Raw genomic sequence first — 13,970 nt, 5'->3', positions numbered from 1 at the left:
CAAGATGGAGTGCTTGTGTGGCCTCCCCAAAGACTTCGGAGCACAGGTAGTCCCTTCCACTCCTGAACCCCGTTTTCCAACTGGTCATGCCTCAAGACCCCAGACAGCTCAGGAGCTGGCTGTGCAGACAACTCAGAGCACACGGTCTGCAGCAATAACGCCAGGGTCCAAACCTCCACCACGCAGGTGCCTCTATCATAATTTTTGCTCTATCCATGCACCTCCTGTATTCTACTTTTGTGTGATATTTTTCTTAAAGCAGTCCTCACCCCCACCCTGCTTTTTTCACTTCAAGAAATTAATCTTAGGGAATGGTTATCACCACCATCAATGGAAAACCTGTGTTCACAACCCTAAATAGGAGGTAGTTATGGGGCGTCTGGGTGGCTCAGTCGGTGAAGTGTCCAACTTCGGCTCAGGTCACGATCTCACAGTTCACGAGTTCGAGCCCCACATCGGTCTCTGTGCTGGCAGCTCAGAGCCTGAAGCCTGTTCAGACTCTGTGACTCCCTCTCTCTCTGCCCCTCCCTGCTCATTCCCTCTCTTTCTCTATCAAAAATAAACATTAAAAAAATAAATACATAAATAAAAGAAAAGGAAGGTAGTTATAAGGATAAACGCAGTGCAGACAACAGTATTAACTTCCAGCTGGAACCTAGGTTCTTTTTGAGGGTGATGAGCCGGTGGCCTGCCCCCTGCTGGCTAAAAAGGGAGAATCATGAAGAGAAACTGAAGCAGAGAAAATTCCAACACTGGGAAATTTACTCTCCGGCACGGAAATATTTCAAGACCATGACAATGAGGCTAACTGACTAATCTCTGATTTATCTTTGGTATGAAGTAAGTATCTGCTCCGTGGTCACATACAATATTTCTTGACTATTAAGCAAAAAAGTAAATAAATAAGGGAGAATGCCTTAGCACTGATCTGACACTTTGTCTTTGGTCTCATGTAATGAGAAGGATTAAAACCTTTACGATGCAAACCTAAAATCGTCTTAGAATCACTTGTGTCCTGTATTTCAGGAGACGGCATTTTCTCCCATTGTGTGGTCAGGGTCCCAGGCTAGTCCTGGCAGTGTAGTGCTCCCCAAGGTCGGAGCGCCTCTGATTGCCAAGAGCAAGGTGCACATGGCCCGTGGGCAGGTCAGGGGCATGCTGGTTTGGGCCATTCTTCACTACGAACCGGTGGTTTGTAAATGAAGGCCCTGTAAACCGGGTGAGGTGTTCTATCCAGCCGCCTCCCAAAGGGAAGGTCAGGGGCAAAGAGCCTTTAGAGAGGAGCCGGCCTCCCTCCCTGCCCCACCCAGCCCCACCCCCACCATTCCAGAGGTGGGGAAATGGGCAAGAGAGGCTGAATGAATTTGCCCAACATCACTCACAGCCCACATGTTGAAACTTCCTCCAGAAGAGGTTTAAGCAAGAATGGCCTTCCCCGTTTATAGACGGGGACCGGCCAGGGAGGGAGGGGCCAGCTCTAGGCTGTACAGTGACTGGCAGGCAGGCTAAGCCCCCGATGCCTGCTTTTCCCAGCTTAGGCTTCTTGCAAGCACTCACAGAATTTCTTCCAGGGCCGGGCAGAGAAGCAGGCTGGCAGCGAGGGGCTTGGCAGTGTGGTCGTCAATATCACATGAAACCAGGCTGGGGACAGAGAAGGGGATGGGATGGAGGGTGTCTGAGTCGGGGGCACCTCCAGCCAGCCCGCCTCTGCCCATCTTGCGATCAGAACGGGAGGGAGAGGAGTGGCCAGGGTGCGGGGCAGGGTGGGAGTCTTAGGAAGGTGCCCCTTTTTGCTCCAGACTCCCCTACACCTGAGGCCCCTGTCACTTCAAAGGCCTTCCCAGGTGCCAGAGAAGGGCTCCCCCCACCCCCACCCCGTCCCAGCACCCCCCCCCAGGTAGTCAGGAGAGGCCACTCACTCTATCCGCCTGAGCAGTGGGAGCCCCTGACAGAATTGTGGGATCCCTCTGGCCAGACTGTTCTCTGCCAAGCTGTAGGGCAGGGAGACACCTGTGAGAGGAGTCCCCAGATCTCCCTGGCCTGTCCCTCTGCCCAGGCTCCATGGTCCCTACTCACCTGACCTCTTCCACATATGGGCATCCATCCAAGGCCTGGCTCAGGCTCAGCGCCCCCTCTGGGCCCAGACGGCTAGATGGCAGGCTGGAGAAAGGGGAGGAGGTGAGTGGGGCGTGGGGGACCAGTGTGGGAATTGGGAACCTTCCCAGATCCCCCACACTCGGCATTGTTTCAGGCCGCACCATCAGACCTTACGTGGTCTCTGGGTGCCTGCCACGCCCCGACCGCCTCCCCATCCACACAGGACCTGGGTGGGTATTAAGGGCCCTGGCTTTGGGGTCTGAGATCCCAAGTTCAAGGCCTGGCTCTTTCTTGTGTAAGTAAGGTAAGCTCTCCATGCCTCTCTTGGCTTTAGTTCCCTTGCCTGGAAAACGGAACAACTAGAAACCGCGGCCGCGGGGCTGCTGTGAGGCTCAAACGAGACCGTGGGCACGAACTGGGGTTTTTCTCCTGAGTCACCCTTTGCCGACGCGCCCTCACTCACCCTCACAGACTGGCTCAGAGCTGAGACTATTACACTTCTTTTGCAGATGAGGAAACCGAGACTCAGAAGGGGTAGTGGCTAGGCCAAGGGCCAGTAAGGGGCTGGTGGCAACCCGGGACTAGGCTAGGTCTCCTGACAGCCCTGCCCCGGACTCCAGAGCCAGGCGAGGAGCGGGCAGGGTGGACACAAGCAGCCCCAGTACATGTACCACAGTCTGACCTAAGGCAGGGCAGCTGGGCCAGTGGGGGCCTTGGTCCCCCACTGCTCCCAGGGAACCCCTCCCTGCTAGCCCTGCACCAGCCCCAGGCAGAGGGACACTCACTGCAGGATTCTCAGGTGTCGAGGCAGTCCCTGGGCCAGCCCCAGGGCTGTGGCATCCCCCAGGGCATTGCAGCCAAGCCTACAAGAGGAGAGGGATGAGTCTGAGCAGGGGGCTGGTCTGCTCCGGACCCCTGCACTGCCCTGTGCCCACGTGGGGGACACAAAGGCCAGGAGGGCGGTGGGGACGCAGAGGGCAGAGGGCGGCCACTGGCACTCGTACTCACATCAGCTGCTCCAAGTGCCTGCAAAGGGCGAGAGATTCTGCCAACCGCGCTCCCCCAGCTGGGCCAATGCCATTTCCTGAGAGGCTGAGGGCGGGGCAGGCGTTAGGCTCTTGGACACCCCATGTCCCCCCACCTGCTTAGGGCCCCAAGAGCCAGCATCCCTGCCACACACCTTCCCAGCCTGATGGGGGCAGAAAGGACCAGAGAGGAACGGGGCCTGGGCCAACTAAAGGTCCCAAAGCTGGCAGGGCCAGGAGGCCACCCAGGCCCACCACTTGCACACTGAGGTCTGGGGAGGAATGTCAGCCCGAGGCAGGGGCCAGTGTCCACCCCGGCCGTGGTGTGGCCACTGAGGGGCCCTGTCAGCAGGACCAGCCACTCACTCTATCTTCCTGAGCTCCGGCAGCCACGGTAGGACGACAGCTAAGAGCTGGGCACCGGTGTCTCCAATCTGGTTGTGGCTCAAGCTTGGACAGAGAACAGGAGATGATCTGGAACCAGCAGCCTGCCACCCATGTCATTTTGTCCATGCCCCCCCACCCCCAGAACAGAAGAGGAGGCTGAAGTCTGGAGAGAGGCCTCAGCTCACACCGAGAGAGTCCCCTCACTCTGTGTTGGGTGAGGACTTCAAACTCCTGTCTTCTGTTTAGAATGTTCTCCCTGATGTCTGACCTGAATCCCTCTTGCTGCAATCCACACTCGCACCCTATCTCGGGGTCTCCTGGTGGTCTTGGCCTGGGGTCATGCAGTGGGGAAGTGGGTGAAGGTCATGGGACTAAGCAGGGAAGCGTGCTCTCAGGGAGCCCCTTGCTTTTATCATCTGACCCTGCCAAAGTTGTCTTGGGTTGGGGGAGGGACAGGCAACTCATTCCAGCTCCTCCAAGCTGGTGGCAGCTCTGAGAGCCTCGGAAAGCAGGTGGCAGCCGACATCACAAACACCATTCCTGCTCAGACTGGAGAAGCAGAGGCCTTAGTGGGGAGCAGAGGCCTTTGCAGGTGCTGCGCTAAGAACTCTACAGTTTACAAAGCTTTTACACATCCAGGGGCGCCTGGATGTCTCAGTCGGTTAAACAGCTGACTTCAGCTCAGGTCATGATTTCACGGTTCGTGAGTTCGAGCCCCACATCAGGCTCTGCACTGACAGCTCAGAGCCTGGAGCCTGCTTTGGATTCTGCCTCCCTCTCTCTCTGCCCCTCCCCTACTCATGCTCTGTGTTTCTCAGAAATAAATAAAACATTAAAAAAAAACCCAAACAAACACAAAGCTTTTACAAAACCAGGAACCCATGTGCCCGTCACTAAACCTCAGGGGTTGGGGAGGGGGACAGGCGAGGTGGGCATGACTGTACCCAAAGTCCGGATGAGAAAACAGAGGACCAGGGAGGAGCCATGACTGGCCAAAGTCTCCTAGTGACTCCCAGACAAAGTGGAAATGAAAGCCTGGAGCCCCCGCCCCCCCATCCTGGAAGCAGTGGCCACATTCTCTGGTTGGGTCAAGCTTTGCCTCAGCCTCTGTACCAGGGATCTCCAGCCGGCTGAATGCCAAGTTCACGTGGGCTCTGCAATTCAGGCAAATCATTTCTCTAGGGCATAGGTGCTCTAATCTATGCAAATGCTGGGCTTTTCTATAAAGCCAGTTTATTGTCTTTTCTGCACCCTGACCTTGCCCTGCCTCCACGAGGGGGGAGAAACAAAACGAAACAAAACAGCTGAGGCAAACTGTCTTGGCCCCATGTTGAGTCTTTGAAGACTGTTTTGTTTTCTTTCATTTCACAAAATCAACTTCAGTGAAGTGCCTTTCTAGAAATTAATTTTGGGTGGAATGACCTAGTCTCATCTGATATGCTTCCAGAACTCTCTGACCGTGCATTTACCACCCACTCCATACTGCTAGCGTCGGGGGTGGGGACTTGGGTGAAAACAAAGCAGTGTTTTGTGCTGTTGCTGGGGTTTGTTCTTAGCCACCACATTTCATATTTTGAAAAAAATCCCATGAAAAGGAAGTGTTATATCTGTTAATCAAGGTGGCCAGGGGCCCAAGGCGAGAATGTCAAAGTCACCAGATCTGAGTCTAGACCCTCATTACTCCATGTGTGTGGTCTGTGGCCCCCAGACTTGGTATTACTTGGGGGCTTGTCACACTGGGTGAATTTGTGCACATTAAGGGTCGTTCCAGGACTTGGGCCCGACCCCTTCAGGTCACTTCCGTAGCCAGGAGGAAGCTGGTGGCATCCAAAGGCAAGAGGAGTGGGCACCGACCTGGGAGGGCAGCGATGTCCCCAGCAGAGGAGCCACAGAGGGTCCTCAGGAAGTCCCCCTGGTGCTTCCCTGGGTGGGTGGTCCCAGTGGAACTGGGGAGCATGCCCTCCCACTCATTCCCTCGGGCTCACTTGGTCACTCACCGGAGGCTCTGCAGGAGGGTCATGTGTCTCAGTCTTTGAGTGAGCACGGCCAGGATGGAGCCGCCCAGCGGGAGATGGCTGAGGCTGGAAGAGAAGAGGCCAGAGGAGGGCTTGGTATGGCTGGGGTTGGGTCCCAGGGGCAGACTGAGGCCCTGTCCGGTCTGGGGGCTTGAGATCTTGGTGCTAAGCAATGCCCAGGGACCCCCAAGATAGCCACTTACATCCACAGCGAGTAAACACGTTGTACAAAACGAAACTGCCTGGGAAATCCAAAGGCCGTTTCTCTGCGTGGATTAAGGCCATCCAGGCAACAGTTCTATGTTCCAAATCACACTGGACCCAGACTGTTGACCAGGAATCATAGCAACAACTGTATACTAGCATACTATTACTGAGCACATACTATAGGCTAAGCACTGAGCTCAGGGCCGTCCTGAGAGGTGGAACTCTTATCACCCCCATTTTACAGATGAGGCACACTGAGGCTCAGAGCATTAGAAAACTTGTTCAAGGCCACACACAGAAAGTAGAAGCCCTGGGAACAGAAGCCAAGGCTACAGGACTCCCATTCCTGGACCCCAACTACCTGTTACCCATGGGATCACACTCCTTAAGGCCCCCGTCTGGGCAGGAGAGAGGAATAATAATAATAATAATAATAATAATAATAATAATAATAATAATAGTAGTAGTCAATACTTGTAGAGTGTGAACTCTGTGCCAGGCTCTAAGGACTTAATACGTATTATCTCATTTAATCGTTATAACAACCCACGGAGGTAGGTACAGCTGTTATCTCCAAAGTCAAGATGGAGAGAAAAGCACAGAGAAGTTAAGTAATTTGCCCGAGCTCACACAGTCAGAGGTGGAAGCAGGAGGTGTCCTGGTTTGCCTAGATTTATCTTTGTACTTTGTAAATTTCCCTATGCTACGTCGTGGTGTTGAGCTGTTTTTGTTGATTTTAAGGGGCATTCTCTGTGCCTCCCAGACTTGAATGCCTGTTTCCGTCCCCAGATTAGGGAAGTTCTCAGCTATAATTTGTTCAGATAAAACTTCTGCCCCTTTCTCCCCACTCTTCTTCTTCTGGGATTCCTATGATCCAGATACTGTTTCATTTTATGGAGTCACTAAGGTCTCTAAGTCTCTCTTTGTGATCTAAGAATTTCCTCTCCCTCTTTTTTTCAGCCTCATTGTCCCCCATAATTTTATCTCCTGTATCACCTACTCTCTCCTCTGCTTCTTCAATCCTCATTGTGACTGTATCCAGTCAGTTTTGCATCTCAGTTACAGCATTTTTTATTTCAGCCTGGCTGGTTTTTGGGTCTTTGATCTCCACAGCAAGGGTTTCTCTGGTGTCTGGATTTGAGGGGGTCTGCAGGATGCGGGACTTTCAGCTCTGGGCAAACCGGGACAGGCGGGTCACCCTACCGAGACTTGAACCCAGGTGGGGTGGCTCCTAACCAGGGTCCGTGCCCCTAATCACTTGGCCACGGATGGACAGGTGGAAGACATCAGCTGGAGAGCTCAAGGAGAGACCCTGGGAAATGGCAGATCTGAAACCGGAAGAGGTGTCTGGGCAGTGAGGATCCATCCCTTTGTGGCGTGGGTCAGTTTGAGCGAGTATCTATTTCCAGCGACCAAGCACTTTGATGGCACTCAGAGCCAGGCGAGGAGGTAAAAGGGAGGGCATTCAGCTCACCTGCATCCATCCAGGGATTTCACAGCTTGTGTTCGCAGGAGATGGAGAGGTTCCTGGCCGTGCTCCCGACTCCTCCCCACCTTCCCCCCTTCACCATTCACCACCACTTACTCCAGCCTCTTCAGCCAGCACTTGCCCTCGAGGACCCCCATCAGCACTCTGGTGCCCTCCTCGCCAAATTGATTGCTGGACAAGCTGGAAGGGACCGGGTACGAGGTGAGTGTTAGACGAGCCCCCTGGCTCCTGGAGCTGTCTCATCAGCCCCCTCCATCTCTCAGTGCCCCCCGCTGGAGGGCAGCTCTGGGTCTGCAGATCCTAGACCACCGTCTTTGTCCAGGCCCCGCCAGGGCACTGCTGGCTCTAAGGGCCAGACACGGCCATCACAGCTGACCCAGCTGAGAAAGGATGCCTTGGATGAGGGCTGCAAAAGGGGAAGCCGGGGACAAGGGACACACACGCACACACACGTGCAGTGATCCCTTCCGCCCCGGAGCCCTCACTGTACCCTGGTACCCACAGCCACCCCCAGGCAGAGAAAGAGGATGACCCCCATTTTACATGAGACAGTCCAAACCCAGAGAGGCACAGTTATTGATTTGTCCAGGGTCACCCTGAGTGAGTGGTAAGTTGGCACCAAGGAGACAGTGCTCAGCTCCCCCAGGCCACACCCAGGGTCGCTGGGCTTCATCGGGGAGCAAAGTGATAGGTGGAGTCCCCCACCCGCCTTATCAGAGCCTCAACTGTCCTCACCACCCTCAGCTGGGTCACCCCTTCCCCCCACCTCCCCACTCCCAGCTCCGCGACTCACTCCAGCTCCTCCAGGTGGAGGCAGTGGCTCAGACCGGATGTCAGGTGGGCCAGGCCCTCGGACCTCACACAGCTGCAGGTCAGCCTGTGGGGGTCAAAGGGCAGCAGGTCAGGTAGGGGCTGTGGGTCTTGAGAACCCGGAATGCCGGTAGCAGAGAGCAAAGAGGACGGGTGGGGCGGGGGGAAGGGGCCCTCCTTCCCTTCATAAACCTCCCTGCCACGGAATCATTAAGCTGAGGTATAGCTTGGAGGCAGGAACATGGACTAGTTGAGCATTTCCCTAAACCATATTCAGGTAGCAACTTCACAATGTAAGCCACGAAGTCTAGCTAGCTACTATCTTTGACCATGAGCTCTGCCTCTTTAGTTCAACAGCAAAAGCGAGTAGCAAGTACTGGAGAGGTGTTAAAGATGCCCTGGCACCAAACGGACACCTTCTCCTTGATGCAATCAGTTGGATTCAAAGAGAAGGAAAAGTTAGAAAAGCTCCATTTTGCAACCATCATACTGATATCTGACGCAGGCAAGAATTATCAATGGAGGTTGAAATCTGTAGATTTCAGATGGAAATGTGAGGAAGGACAGGATGTTTACACAGTCTTAAAGTATCGCCCTACAAGATACAGGTTAATTAGAAAGGGGAAAACAGTCGCCTTGCAAGGGAAGAAACCTGGCAGACGCCAGCTTAACCAGGTGATCCCAGTTACCCGTCACCAGTCAGGGGACAAAGAGACAACATGTGCCTCCGGGGAAAAACGCAACATCACCTCTGTGATATTTCTGTTCCACACGCAGAACATAAATCTAAACATGAGGAAACATCAAAGCCAAACGAAAGGACGTTTTACAAAATCACTGGCATGTAAATGTCATGACAATATCACGCGCGACAAAGAAGGCCTAAGGACCCTTCCAGATTGTCAACTAGTGTTGGCAAATAACAACTAAGTGCAGTGTGTGATCCTCGGTGAAATCCAGGACTAGGATAAAAATGCAACAAACAATATTATGGGGACATTTGGCAGAATGGGCACAAAAACAGTAGTTCTGATAACAAGCATGTGCCAATGTTACATTTCCTGCATTTTACACTTTTACTGGGTCATGGGAGAGCATGTTCTCGTTCTTAGGAGATTCCCTGAAATAGTAAGGGGGGAAGGGGCAGGTTTATGCAACTGCTTCCAAATGGCTCAGAAAAAAGAGAGAGGGAGAGAGGAGAAGAGCAGAGAGGAGGGATGAGGAAGGAGGGAGGAAGGGAAAAAGAGCAAAGGTGAAAAAATATTGACAAGGGGTGAATCTGGGAAAATGGTATATGGAACCGCTTCTCCGTCTTTTATTAGTTTGCAATTATTTCAAATAGTAAAGAAAAAGAAAGCATTGGAAAGGAAATCATTCTCTGCCATACGGCCATGTGGATGACCACACACCTTGACTTTCCAGAGCCACGGAGTGGTCCCAGCCCCCAGGGTGGGGGGCGCAGAGTTAGTTCCTCTGAGCCCAGGGCTGGGGAGGGCGGGAAGTGCGGGGGCAGAGCAAGGGGGTGCAAGGGGGCGCGTGAACATCTTGTCTGCATACCGGAATGTCTTTAGCTCAGAGAGGGACGGCAGGAGGCTCTGCAGCAGCAGGGAGCTGGTGTCGCAGAGGTTCACCTGGGACAAGCTGAAAAGGCGCAGGCATATTCTGGAGGATTTCAGGTGGGATGCTCCTCAGGGAACATCCATCACATAGAGATGGGGAGGCCAAGAGGGGGGAAAAAAGCCACCCAAGAGTTCCCAGTGGGGGCACCTAAGCCACCCTGGAGCTCTCCTCAACTGGCCACGTATGATTCTCTCCTGCTTGGGGAAGCAAGAAGGCCCCGGAAAGCAGTGCTGCCCCAGGCTCTGCTCCTCCCCATCACAGACTGGCCAGCCTCTCCCATGTGGCCTGGACTGGGTACGGGGGTGACCAGAGACCTCGGGACCCTAGGAGGTGTTTCAGGGTTCTGACCTGAGCTGCCGCAGCCTGGCACATGTCTCCATCAGCTGCCAGACAAGAAGACTGTGGTGGGTCCCAAGGTCACAATGAGCCAACCTGGAGGTAGATAGGGAGGCAGCAGTTTCTGAACACCGGGGTTACTACTGGGGACTCAGTCCCTGCCTACATGGGGCTTACCTTTTAGGGATAAATAAATGCTAATGAAATAAAGTCCCACAACTTTCTATTCATTTATGGGACGTGCTATGAAGGAGGGGTCCAGATGGGGCAGCTGGTGTGGCTGTGCAGGTTGCTCACCGCACCAGGGGACCCAGCCAAGAAGGTGAGCCGGGGCCGAGTTCCAGCTAGGATCTATTTCCCAGAATGTACACTGCAAGGCTGTGCATTCACCTAAAAGGGGTGATGTTTTAGTTTCCAAAACGTGCCGCATGGATTCGGGGTGCTGTGAATCCAAGCATCTGTAGGAGGGGACCACGGGAGAACCTGATTCTTTCTGGGGGTTCAGAGGGGCCTTCCTGAAGCAGTGGTGTTTAAGCTGAGACCTGGAGAATGGGGTGGGGGGCGGGTAGCCAGGTGAATCAGAAGGAAGAGGGTAGGGGGAGAGAGAACATTCTGGTCCAGGAACAGCCTGTGCAAAGGCCCTGAGGTCAGAGGGAGCAAGGTGGCGTTGGCGGAAGTGAAAGATGGTGGGGGTGACTGGAGCTGAGACTAAGATCTGGGGTGGGGATGGAGAGCATGGAGAGGCAGGTTGGGCCGGCTTTCACTGGCCACCTAGACACTTTGGACATCAAAGGACTCTGAGCGACGCATGAGAAATATTGATCAGAAGCAGCAGGCGCCCCCACCCCTACCCCACCGCCGGCTACTCGTCTGGGGGTCCAGGTACTAGGTCCCACCTGAGGGCCACGGCCTCTGGGTTCTCCTGGCGGGGAAACTCCAGCTGGAGACAGAGCTGCTGCTGGGCCTCGGCAATGCTGAGGAGGGAAGGGGTAGCCAGCGTGAGGGCTGCAGCTGTCTCCCATGGAGGCTGAGCTCCGGACTGAGGCTGCCAATCGACTGACTCTAAGCTCCCAGACCCGGTAGGGACCAGACTTGGGGCAGCGGGACCCCACAGCCTCCGCTCTTAGCTGCCCTGTGTCATCTCTGTGGCCTCCGGTCATAGAGCCACACTGCGCGTTACTGTCATCCAGGGGCCGCTACCGGGCACGCGGCACGGCCTCCCGGCCGTGCACCCCCGTGATCCAACGGCTCTTCGCATCCGCGGTTCCTTCCTCTTGCTGGCACGGTGGCCTCATTACTGCATAAGTCACGACACGTGTGGGTAGCCCCTGCCATCTTGGGGATCCAGAGAATTTGCTAGTGACAGAGCTGTTAGCCCACAGGCCAAGAGACCGATGTCTAGGGTAGGGACAGTCCCAACAGTCTTGAAAAGATGAAGCATTCAGAGCGGCCTCCTCCCTCGACTCACCTGATTTCCGTGATGTTGCCTGAGGCCTGGGTGCAAACTTCCAGCAGGGCGAGGACCCCGGCTTTGCCTACCCATGGTTCCTCCACCCTGTCACAGAAGCAGAAGGAGATGAAGGTCCCCCAGGCTGAGCAGGGGAGGGCGTGGGAGGAGGGCCAAGGAGGCTTTTTGGTTTGACTTATTTAAAAACTATGAAATTACACAACCACGCACAAACATAAAACAGGAAATTAACATCATCCTTGTTCCGACAGTTACTGTAACAATCCTAACAGAAAATATTCTTTTTTAAACAATAGTTCTAGACTTAAGGAAAGGCCTATATAGCATTATGTGGCAAAGATAAGGAAATAAAATTGTATATAAAACATCCCAATTTGTATTTAAAAAAAAGAAGGGGTGCCTGGGTGGCTCAGTTGGTTAAGCATCTGACTTCGGCTCAGGTCATGATCTTGGGGTTCATGAATTTGAGACCAACGTCGGGTTCTGTGCTGACAGCTCAGAGCCTGGAGCCTGCTTCTGATTCTGTCTTTGTCTCTGTCTCTGTCTCTCTCAAAAACAAATAAACATTAAAAACATTTTTTTATGTTTATTCATTTTTTTTGAAAGACAGAGACAGAGCACAAGCAGGGGTGGGGCAGAGAGAGAGGGGGCGGGGGACACAGAATCTGAAGCAGGCTCCAGGCTCTGAGCTGTCAGCACAGAGCCCGACATGGGGATGGAACTCACGAACTGTGAGATCATGACCTGACCCGAAGTTGGATGCTCAACCGACTGAGCCACCCAGGCGCCCCAAAATAAATAAACATTTAAGAAAAACATTTAACAAGGAAAAATATGAGAGGGAAGAAAACATGGAGAGAAACAGAGAGACAGAGATACAAGAAAAATACATTAAATGCTAAGGCTGGTTGTTTAGACGGTAGAATTCTCACAAATGGTTTTTCCCCTTTTTCCTTAGTTTCCAATATTTTCCAGGGCGGGGGACACAGAATCTGAAGCAGGCTCCAGGCTCTGAGCTGTCAGCACAGAGCCCGACATGGGGATGGAACTCACGAACTGTGAGATCATGACCTGACCCGAAGTTGGATGCTCAACCGACTGAGCCACCCAGGTGCCCCAAAATAAATAAACATTTAAGAAAAACATTTAACAAGGAAAAATATGAGAGGGAAGAAAACATGGAGAGAAACAGAGAGACAGAGATACAAGAAAAATACATTAAATGCTAAGGCTGGTTGTTTAGACGGTAGAATTCTCACAAATGGTTTTTCCCCTTTTTCCTTAGTTTCCAATATTTTCCAGACTTTCTACAATGTGCATGCACTAATTTAGAAGCAGAAAAAAAAAAGAGTTGTTTAAAATATTTCTGCTTTTGAAGTTATGTTGAATTTTTTTTTTCAAAGTACTATTTTCTTATGTTCATCTGGATTTTCCACAAATCTCTACGAGTATGTGTTATTTTTAGGGAACGGAAAGTTTTCATTTAAAGCATTATTTTGGGTGCTCCAGCAATTCTGGGTATATACCCAAAAGAATTGAAAGCAGAGATACAAAGAGAGATTTGTACACTCATGTTCACAGTGACTAATACAGTCACTGTATTGGCCACAGTCACTGTGGCCAAAGGGTGGAACAGCCCAGGTGTCCACGGACGGATGAATGGATAGATAAACAAGATGTGGTGTGTCCCTACAATGGAACGTCAGCCAGCCTTTTAAAGGAAGGAAATTAATGGGGAGCCTGGGTGGCTCTGTCAGTTGAGAGTCCTACTTCAGCTCAGGTCATGATCTTGCGGTTTGCGAGTTCGAGCCCCGCGTCGGGCTCTGTGCTGACAGCTCAGGGTCTGGAGCCTGCTTTGGATTCTGCGTCTCCCTCTCTCTCTGGCCCCCACCCCCACTCACGCTGTCTCTCTCTCTCTCTCTCTCTCTCTCTCTCTCTCTCTCTCTCTCCCTCAAAAATAAACATTAACAAAATTTTTTAAATAAAATAAAAGGAAGAAAAGTCTGACATGTGCTACAACATGGATGAACCCTGAGGATCCTGCGCTGAGTGAAATCAGCCAGTCACAAAAAAGACAAATACTGTACAATTCCACTTATAGGAGGGACCTAGAGCAGTCGAATCCATAGATTCAGAAGGTAGAATGGTAGTTGCCAGGGGCTGGGGAAGGGGGAAATGGGGATTTGTTCAAGGGGCATGAAATTGCAGTTTTTCAACCAAAGAGGTGGGGTTGAACAACAACATGAATGTACTTAACACTCCTGAACTGTACCCTTAAAAATGGTTAAGATGGTAAATTTCACGTTATGCGTATTGTACCGTAATTAAACAAGGATGTTATTTCGGGGAACAACCAGACTCACACGCCTCATCACTGGCTGTGCTGAGAGGTGCACAGCACTGGCCACGAAGGAAGTTTTTTGGACACAAAAATGCAACTGAATCTCACGGAGCCTCTTCTGATGTAACTTCCATTCCAGGAAAGTCAGGGATTGAGAGGAACAAACACAGTGACG

General features: G+C 52.5%; 1 protein-coding gene across 15 annotated transcripts in view; it reads right to left on the bottom strand.

Annotated features, from left to right (window-relative positions):
• The window catches only part of NLRC5 (NLR family CARD domain containing 5), an 86,966-nt gene that overhangs the window by 2,495 nt on the left and 70,501 nt on the right, over nt 1-13,970 (bottom strand). For 13 of the 15 annotated variants that reach the window (XM_011290148.3, XM_019819771.3, XM_045045642.1 and 10 more), the window contains 13 exons: nt 11,455-11,541; nt 10,883-10,960; nt 9,999-10,082; nt 9,588-9,671; nt 8,014-8,097; nt 7,317-7,400; nt 5,507-5,590; nt 3,489-3,572; nt 3,106-3,189; nt 2,883-2,960; nt 2,077-2,160; nt 1,920-1,991; nt 1,558-1,641 (listed from right to left, as the gene is read on the bottom strand). In XM_011290148.3, the coding sequence (XP_011288450.2) occupies nt 1,558-1,641; nt 1,920-1,991; nt 2,077-2,160; nt 2,883-2,960; nt 3,106-3,189; nt 3,489-3,572; nt 5,507-5,590; nt 7,317-7,400; nt 8,014-8,097; nt 9,588-9,671; nt 9,999-10,082; nt 10,883-10,960; nt 11,455-11,541 (1,071 nt within the window). Of the gene's footprint in view, nt 1-1,557; nt 1,642-1,919; nt 1,992-2,076; nt 2,161-2,882; nt 2,961-3,105; nt 3,190-3,488; nt 3,573-3,974; nt 4,059-5,506; nt 5,591-7,316; nt 7,401-8,013; nt 8,098-9,587; nt 9,672-9,998; nt 10,083-10,882; nt 10,961-11,454; nt 11,542-13,970 lie in introns of all 15 variants that reach the window. The other 2 variants (XM_045045654.1, XM_045045650.1) reach the window with 2 other exon arrangements.

This window comes from Felis catus, chromosome E2 (genome assembly GCF_018350175.1).
Source record: "Felis catus isolate Fca126 chromosome E2, F.catus_Fca126_mat1.0, whole genome shotgun sequence".
Classification (NCBI taxonomy): domain Eukaryota; kingdom Metazoa; phylum Chordata; class Mammalia; order Carnivora; family Felidae; genus Felis; species Felis catus.
Note: the sequence above shows the minus strand (reverse complement) of the source record. Positions and strands in the feature narration are given on the sequence as shown.